Genomic DNA, 9,772 nt, shown 5'->3' with positions numbered 1-9,772 from the left:
AAGTTTGCAATTTTATTAAGGTTAAATTTACCATAACAGTGTACCAAGTTCCAGATAAGTTTCCGGTGAATTATTGGAATACAATACGATAGCGGAAATTTTTTTCTGTTAATCCTCTAATTCTGGCCAAAAGATAACCGGGTTAGAAAAGAGAAAATCATGAGTTTTTTTTGTAGCCACAATTTAGCAAAACTAGCAACACGGGTTATAGCTATGCCTAGAAACTGTCGGCAAAAAACAGAGTTTTTTTGCTCAAATTTCTTATCCAACATTATGTGGTGATGGTTGAGGGCAATGTTGAAAATGACGAGAAGTTTCAGACCTTTATCTTGAGGGATTCTTGGAGAAAATAAAGCCCAAACTATTTGGGCTACAGCATTATGTCGCCCCAAAATTCCCGTCGCCCAAATACAGCAAAAATAAACCCGTGTTGTCGCCCAAATCGATAAAATAGAAATATATATATATATGTGTGTGTGATTTAATAAAAATTAATAAAAAAATATTAGAAAAAAAAATGTTTCTCAACATATATATATATATATATATGCATAGGACTGATTTTCTGAATTATCTGCTAATTTCTTTCTTTCTGGTGAATTCTATCGGCAAATATCCAAAGTACAGTTGTGGCAACCACTGATCCTATCATAATATATATTTTAACATAAACGCAGAAAGCAGTTGTCCAAGCATAAGTCATCATCAGGCCTATTCCGCCAAGAACATTCTGTATCGTGAACCCTACATCTTTATCTGGACATAGAGTGGATGTTGTTACTGAAACATAAAAAATCGTAAGAATTCGGCGATATAATATTTCCATATATATTTGATTTTTATAAAATGGACTTTCGTTAAAGTAAAGATAATCTCAATGCTCGGTCCTATAAAATAAATTACGTTTGATGGCTCGTCAAGTATGTTTTCAAGGCCCAGCAAAACCTCAACGATGGTCGGGAAGTTGCCCTGTTCAATTTTACAGCAACATCGAAATTAAAAAGCTAGACTTCAGTTATATTATCAGCCCTGAGGACCATCCGATTGAATAAACTTGTTTCGAGTTCACAATCACTTAGTTTGTTTCGACAAATGAATGCTGAACAGTTAATTCTGTAGAATACCTGAACCGAAGCAAGAAAATAAATTGCTGAAGTGGCGGGAGGTCTATCTCAATATGTCAGAATTTCGGGTAGTTTCGTGTTCTTTCTAGAAAAATGCTGTGACTCTGGTCGGTATTTTGACCACATTCCACGGCTTAATTTTGAGGGTCGTCCTCAAAATTGTGTAAGACTCATTTTCAAAACAAATAACCAAACCCACAAAACGAAAATAATTTCATACTACCTGAGAATTTGAAATAACATTGATTAAAGTACCATAACAGTTGGGGATGACGCTTGAAAAAAATGACGCCATTCAAATTTCTCTCTCATATTCAATAATAATAAATTAATTATTTCAAAACAAGTCAAAATATCACATTATTTCCATTTCGCCCTTTCCTTAAATATCGCATGGATATGTGCATCTACACACAAAAGAGATTGTAAAGAACTAAAACAGATGCATGCGATAGCTAGCTGTTTTAATACAATTACTTGAAATTCGAACTGTTTCAGAGGCCATACAAAATACCAGAACAAACTTACGATATTGTGTATTTCTTCTAACTGCATAAGTGACTCCGAAAAGTGAAGCAAAAATGTAAACAAAATATGAAGTCGATGGTGTTGGAACCCAGAACAGAATAGCAACGTACAATGCAATGTCGTAACACAGACCAAAGAGAAAAATGTAAAACATTCCAGAGTTTGAGGCACATCTTGATATTATCATAGATACAATAAGTGATAGAAAGTCGACCAGCGCACTTGTTAGTCCAACCTGAAATATAAAAAGAAAGAGTGCGTGTGCGCGTAAGCCTAAGCCTTGGATTTAATAAAGGAAGTGATGTCGCTGTTGTGGCAGTCGCTGTTTTGACAGTCGCTCACTTGATTACGTCGCTGTTATGACAGTCGCTATTTGGAACCCGAGCCGTTTGATTATTTCAATACCATATATTTGACATTTCATTTGTAGGCTGGAGGTGCCTTGGCAAACATTTCCCGGAGACACGTAAGAGTCACTTCAAGCCCAGTCAATCATTATACTAGATTATTTGAAGAAAATGTTATGATATCAAGATGTTTTTCCAAACAAACAAACAAACCTGGCTTAGCCCAACCACACACGAAGCGTAGGCACGACTAAACTCTGACCAAATAAATGAAATCGTTAATCCATATAACAGATAAACCGGCGCAGAAAGTATTCCTTGCAAAGAAGTTAGATTTAGAACTAATATTTTTATTGGCGCGAACAAATTTGAGCAATCATTTTCTTCTCTTGGTTTGTTCAGTAATGGTTTTCGAGTGGGAGACTCTTCTTCATTTTGGTTGGCTGTATGTAAAAATAATTCTATTTTGAAAACATTTCGAACACAGTTTATAGTTAGTTGCCATCGTAAACACATTGATATATTGAGAACATTCACGTTAACAAATGCAACTATGAAATGAAATACAACAAAAATTCAATACTGAAATCACACAACATCCAACATCAAGTATGACCAATCATTTCTGTCATTGTAAATGTATTACTATCATTAAGCACACCAAATCAAAGAAAATTTTCATTGGACTGAGGTTACAGATCGCCAGCAATTTTGTTTCATACCGATCATATTCTTTCTATAAGTATCAACTGGGATTGGATCCATCGCTATTGAATGCAGTAAGACGGCTCCTAGTTGCATGAGTAAATACCAGCCAAACAGTACGTATCTAGAAGAATCGTCTGGTATGAATACATCAAGTTTGGTAGATTTACCGTATGCATATTTAGCGTGAAAGCAAAGTAGAAAAAAGTTTCTGAAAATGAATAATAACCAAACCGAAATAGAGTAATTTCAATTAATATACTAACCGGACAATCTTTTGCCGCACATTGAGAAATATCAATAACGGACGAATTAGTAGTTTTGTATTGTGGAGCTTGTGTAATTAAATTACTGTCAAAATCGGTTTCCACTGTTTTATGATTAAGTCCTAATAAATCGTCATTGACAAATTCAAGAATCAAAACGGCAGTGGCGGCGCGTGGTCATTTTGACAACCGGGGCAAGCTACTGCGGGACCAAGTCAACCCCATCTACGGGGACAGGATGAGCGCTGTAAGTTCTCCCATCATTTTATGAGTATAAAAACCATTCCATCGGTAACAACCAATAGGCAAAAGCGACAATTTTTAACGATAAGAAAGTGTCTTTAAAACCGGTCCAAGTCGAGGGATTAATAAATATAGACATAGTTTATTTTGAAACCTCTTTCAAAAGGAAAGCCAATATTTACCCAGATAAATACAATGACATATTAACAGAAACTTTGGGAAAGCAGACAAAACCTAAAATAAGGTTTAAAACGTTACTATGAAGAAAGGAAAGGTAATGCAAAGATAAGGACATGCGTCGCTCACTCATAGATATATATGCTGCTAGACTTCTACTGCTTGAACATATATGCAACACGCCGCGGTTTCTTGGAAGCAAAATGCTCAATAACGCGCTGATTAAAGTCATGCATCCCAGAAATAACGTCTCTGTGAATGGATAAAACAGCCAAGGAATTTAATCTATCTTGCTTTATTGTGTTTCTGAGAAACGTTTTAATACGCTTCAGCGTGCTGAATGTTCGCTCTGCGTCGGCGGAAAAAATAGGCGTCGTCAAAATGATGTCCAGAAATTTTGCAGACGCCGCAAAGGTAGTTACTAGAGTGTTATCTATGAGGAACACATAGAGCGCGCAAGTTGATGTGATGTTCAAAAAAGTTTGATTGGTGTATATACATCGAAATTCATTTTCCAATTTACCCACGTTTATCATGGGGTGAAATTTGGAGACAGTAGCCAGCAAATGGATGGGAAATTGACGTGCAAATTTTGAAAAATTTTTGGGGTTCATCAAAGAGAACGCGGCAAGGTGTTCAGTGCGCAGACGATCGCCTATTTGATTCACCAGAATGTCACAACATTCCTTTGCAGACAAAATCAAACGCTGCGTTGTTTGCCCGCGGCGTAAAGAAGCACTCCATGTGTCGTCGTATTTTATTGTTTCCCGGATACGAGATACAGCATCACAGAAGTCTGAAATACACGACTGCACAGACGCTCCATCCATTAGCCTTGACTGCAATGCGCCGTATAATACATCCACGTGATAGAATATTGTGGAGAAAAAAGCAAGAAAAAATGAAAACTCACCATCTTCTAGCAGACGCTTTAGACCTGCCGACTCCATCACAGAGCGTTCGTCCCAAACTGGAGAGCTCTGAATGCCATTGAAACACTCAATGAGCTCAGACCTAATTTCGGACACGCCCTGCACCACGCGTGATTGGAAGTTCCAACGTGTTGGTGCACGCTGGGAGACGGCGGCTACATATCTGGCGAAGGAGGTCAGAGCGCTTCGGCGAAACGGAAAAAAAATGAAGAAAACCCCGAAACATTTGCAAAAAATATACGGACGAGAGGGGTATCAAGACACATATTTTTAATAACGAGGTTAAATTGGTGTGCATAACAATGTAAAAAATGCGCATGAGGAAAATCTTCTTTTATATAGACTTGAACACCATGTTTCGACCCACTCATGACTGCCGCGCCGTCATAAGTTTGAGCTATCAATTTTGACTTCGCGTTGTAAGACTGTAACACTTCTTTCAGTAGGCTATAGCCGATATCCCGCAAGCCGTGCGATCAACGATTGGTACAAAGCTGTGAAATCTTTCGGTAGGTTTACCATCTTTCACAAACCGAAAAATCACAGCCAGTTGGGAAACGCACGTGATGTCAGTTGTCTCGTCAGACTGAATCGAAAGGAACTGGCAATTCTCAATTTCCAGAGCCAAATGTTGTAAATAAATTTTATACATTGATTCGAGCAAATCATTTTGGATATCCTTAGATGTCCCTTTCGAAACAGTTGCGGCATCAAGATGATCTCTCAATACTGTATCTAGGGATGCGGTGTATTCCACCCTATCCAAAAATACCCCTCTATTAGAAGAGCCAGCCCGTTCATCCTGCCCACGGAGGGACAGCTCGTGACAACCAATGAACTTCAAAACATCTATCAATCGACCGAGAACATGGCGGTTTTTCTCGACGTTTTGGTTGTGCCGACGAATAGAAACCGCGCGTCCTTCATCCAACTGTGCTGCAATATTAACATTTCCGAATGTTCGGTATTTTACTGCATTGTCCAGATGCTCCATAGAAGATTGATGATCCCTGGCACGCTCGGAAAGATTTTTAAGATCTCTAAAACCAAATTTACACCAACGTGAGTCACGGGCGGTAGCAAAAAGTAGGCAATAAAAACAAAAAAGTGCATTTTTGTCCTCGCTGTAACACAACCATTCGTGTTTTTTATACCAATTTTCTGCGCAGAATGTACGCCGACGCTTTCCTCCGTCATGGGATTGTTCCAGTGAACAATTTTTTGGTTGATAAGGCCCAAGACGTTGTACCTCTAATTTTTGTTCCAGCGGCAGCTGCGAAAACGGATTGCGAAGTAGTGCATCAACCTTATTCATTATGAGGTCTAAGGCTAAGAAATGCGAAGCCGGAAAGAAGTGAGGAGCTCAAAAGGAATGTGGAAAATCGAAAGCAAATGGACTAAAGGTCTCTAACTGATTCAAATAGCGAAAAAAGCGACAAAAACGAAGGCGAGGAAACTATCAACTCTTCAAGCAACCAACGAACGAGAAGGAATGCGTGAATATGTCAACACGTTGTTGTAAGAAACGTCGGCATTGTGTCGTCATAATTTCGGGGCTAGCCCCGATCGGCCCCGATGATTTAGTAAAAGAAACAGAAAACAAACGAGACAAACGCGGCGAGTGGAAGATAAAAGAGAGAATACGATATACAATGAGCAACCGGGGCAAAATCGGCGTCGCCCCGTCGACGTTCGGCGAAGGCTTTGCGAGCGAAAGATGAACCATGTCGGGAGAATATGGCTAGTGTAGACAGTCTGTGCAACCGATATTGAGGTATTTTTCGAATATTTTTTATTATACCGAAAAAACATTGCCCCGGTTGGCCCTATTGACGCGCCGCCACTGTATATATATATACAAAAGTAGGTATACAGTTATTAAACTATTTTATTTGCTTTGAAGCTATTTGCAGTTCACTTTATGTCACTTGTTAAGTACCACAAGAATTGCTTATTTTTTTTTGATAATAAATCTAGTGTAAATTTTACATTAGTTTTCTAGCTGCTTAGAAGGTAATACATTTTGTAAATCTTTATTTTATTTGAGGGTTAATGGCGAATAATTTAAATGAAGAGCAAAGAAAATGGATATCAAAGAAATATTGGAAGTATGAAAATGCTGAGACTGTACGTAGTGCATGACAAGAATGCTTTCACACTCCTCCGCCTTCACGTCTGACAATTTATCGCTTTAGGAAAAAATTTGATAAAACAGGTTCGGTGAGTAAGGCACCCACCAAAATCTGGACTTTCCAACAACATTTTCTTCAGTCGTACAACTTCTACGACTGAAGAAAATAAGAAGTTAGTAGCTGTGACATTTATTAATAGTCAAAAAAAACCTACACGACGTGCTTCCGCTGAACTATCCATACCAAGATTATCATTGCAACGCTTATTGCATAACTTGAAATTAAAACCCTTCCGACCACGATTGGTACACGGTCTTTTGGAAGACGACCAGATCGCCGACTACAGTTTTGCAAAATGATGCGTGATCAATTTGTTGGAGAACAAGTTGAAACTTTGAATAAGATCATCTGGTCGGATGAAGCTTGCTTTAAATTATCTGGTCATGTGAACAGGCATAACTGTGTATATTAGGTTGATAAAAACCCTAATTTCACAATAGAAACCCAACTCAACCAGCCTGGCGTTACAGTTTGGGGAGCATTGTCTAGCGAAAGTGTTAGCCCCCCTTTTTTGATGGAAGTGTGAATGGAGAGAACTATTTGGAAATGCTTCGTGAAGTGGTGACGCCACAACTCCAAATCAAACCTAATTTTGATGAACCTATCTTTCAGCAAGATGGAGCACCTCCACATTATTCGTTAAGAGTAAGAGATTACCTTAACGAAGTTTTCCGCAGCGTTGGTTCGGAAGAAGATTGAATGGCCACCACGCTCACCTGATCTGACACCAATGGATTTTTTTTTGGGGTGTTGTAAAGAATAGGGTGTATGAGAAGAATCCCAAAACAATAAATGAATTAAGAGATTACATTCATGACGCATTCAGAGAAATTGATGAAGATCGAAATTTGTGCCGTACTATGTGTCAAGAGTGTTTTGGACAGGTGTGAAGAATGTTGCAATGTTGGAGGAGGACATTTTGAGCACTTAAGAGATTAAACAGTTTCTGTCTACGATATAGCTAGCATTCTTGAATTTTACGGGAAATATGACGCGTGACCTCGACGTAGTATCAGAATGAATAGAAAGGTGCATAGCACGCGCAATTTACTACATTTTTACTACATCTTTAGTGCTTGGGGTAGCATGTTTCACATGTCGTGGGGCTCTTTAGACAAAATTCACGGTGGCTTTCATTTTTTAGTGTGTATGATATCGTTTCAATCTATAAAAGGGCATAACGCATCGCCAATTTTGATCTGAGATGTTTTATTAATTCAGAAAAGTAAACCAGAGGTACGACGGCTAGTTAGCACAAGAGCCGGAAAGATTAAATTAGTATTCCTCCACTGACAGTCAGAAATTTGGTTTGCACATTCACTAGTTTGAATTATCTTAGCATTTTCTTTAAAAACTAAACTAAACAACAGTTTTAAAACGGGATATTCACGCATTCAACAGTTGAAGCAGCGAACACGATAGTCCCAGATGAACGCCTTCAATTGAGATATGAATAAACATGCTTCGAATCAATGTAATTTGGGAGCTCCCGAAATATATGCACCGAGATGGCGCACAACCTTATACATAGTATGTGTACCAGGTTAGGTTCAGTTTGTGCGCCATCAGTTCTGTAGGCGATTAGCCTCGTCATGGGCTGTCAAGTGTGACGTCGTTAATCAAGTAAGATTTTTATCCACCCTATCCTCAACACTAGCGGTAGCTCAGGGGAAGCGTTGGGACATGATCAAACATTGGGACCGTGGTTCGAAACCCACAGTGGAGTCAGTTAGAGGGGTGTTCCATCAGACAAGGCAGACGGTCGAATGGGAAAAAGGAGAGCAGTTGAGGGGGGAAAGGGTCAGACGAGAGCGGCAGCCAAGAAGAGCAGAGATGGAAAGGAAATAAATAGGAGCCAGCGTGGGAGTGATCGAAAATCGATCAGCGGGATGGCCAATCGATCAGGGTGGAGTCAAAAATGAAGACAAGAGAGTGAAGTCATCGAGGCTCAAGATAGCGAGCGAACAATAGCAAGACGAGCAGTTGAGGGGGGAAGGGTCAGGCGAGAGCAGCAGCAAGGAAAGCATACAGGAAATGGAAATAAATAAGAATCGAAGAAATAAATAAAAATCGATCAGCGGGATGGCTAAGCGATCAGGGTGGATAGCAAGACGAGCAGTTGAAGGGGGTAAGGGTCAGGCGAGAGCAAGGAGAGCAGAGATAAAAAGGAAATAAATAGGAGCCAGCATGGGAGTGAGCGAAAATCGATTAGCGGAGCAGTTTAGGGGGAAAGTAAAGAAAGAGGAACAAAGCACTGAAAATAGAAACAAACCAGGGAGAAGGTTGTTTATTTGGAGGAGTGAGCGAAAATCTATCAGCGGGATGGCCAAGCGATATGGAGACAAGAGAGAGTGAATAAGTCATCTATACGAAAGGTAACAAGACGAGAGCAGTTTAGGGGGAAAGTAAAGAAAGAGGAACAAAAGCACTGAGAATAGAAACAAACCAGGGAGAAGAGATTGTTTATTTCCAGCCTGCAACTGTTTTTGCACAAAAATCATGAAAACTAGTCGTAATTCTGCCCCGAATTTAGTAATGGAAAATACTGCTTAGGGCATATAAAAAACATACTCTGGCCCTGATTGATATTAAGGTTTCCACGAATATATTGTTCTACGAACAGGACGATAGTTAATTATTTTTTTGTTCCCGTGCGAAATTGTGAGTTCAGTGTGAAAGACAAGTTAGTATATTATAACTATCGACAACGAGATGATGAAAATAATTAATAAAGAGATGGATTCGCAACCCAAATTTTTTGATTGAAAAGCGGCATTATAAAATATTAAAACTAAAACCTAAAACGGAACGGACATAAGTTTTGTTCTAGCAAACCCGAGGCAGTTTTGATAAGTAATGGTTTTATATAGTCGTAAGTCGACTCAACCACAGTTACATCCAACACAATTGAACCAATGAACAATGCATTGGTCATAAACTGCTCAATTATAAATTGTACTCATTGAGATTTTTACGCCGACCTTGGGATTTTGCAATGGCGATATTTTGCTTAAAAATAATCTTGAGGGCTGAAAAAACAACACAAATTCAACGAATCGAAATATCGCGAAAATATGATTTTAATCTAATTAAGTTATCAGTTTAGCACGTGTTTGATGTCATTTTAGAATAATAATATTTTATTTCATTTATCGTAACAGTAATCTCAACTCAAAGGCGAGTAACAATGAACACATTTAAATAAATCTGACATTATTATCTGACATTATAAATGTTCGCATCGGCCACGGATTGAAT

At 38.8% G+C, this 9,772-nt stretch overlaps 1 protein-coding gene across 1 annotated transcript; it reads right to left on the bottom strand.

The window, feature by feature from the left end:
- Positions 1 to 548: 548 nt before the first annotated feature.
- LOC144430360 (protein unc-93 homolog A-like) lies at positions 549 to 2,316 on the bottom strand. The gene is made up of 3 exons (XM_078118271.1): positions 2,213 to 2,316; positions 1,653 to 1,887; positions 549 to 780 (listed from the first exon to the last, which is right to left on the bottom strand). Exons 2-3 carry the CDS (start codon positions 1,837 to 1,839, stop codon positions 578 to 580), a joined length of 390 nt encoding a protein of 129 aa, XP_077974397.1. The 5' UTR covers positions 1,840 to 1,887; positions 2,213 to 2,316; the 3' UTR covers positions 549 to 577.
- Between the last annotated feature and the right edge of the window lie 7,456 nt (positions 2,317 to 9,772).

This window comes from Styela clava, chromosome 12, assembly GCF_964204865.1.
Source record: "Styela clava chromosome 12, kaStyClav1.hap1.2, whole genome shotgun sequence".
In the NCBI taxonomy this organism is placed as follows: domain Eukaryota; kingdom Metazoa; phylum Chordata; class Ascidiacea; order Stolidobranchia; family Styelidae; genus Styela; species Styela clava.
The sequence above is the reverse complement of the archived record's forward strand: the minus strand, read 5'-3'. Positions and strand labels throughout refer to the sequence as shown.

What these genes read in the sequence shown, in the direction of transcription:
- LOC144430360 (XM_078118271.1), bottom strand. Translation starts at nt 1,839, where the DNA reads ATGATAATATCAAGATGTGCCTCAAACTCTGGAATGTTTTACATTTTT. An exon ending in TAGAAGAAATACACAATATC is followed by an intron (nt 781 to 1,652) that starts GTAAGTTTGTTC and finishes TTTATGTTTCAG; the next exon opens with TAACAACATCCACTCTATGT.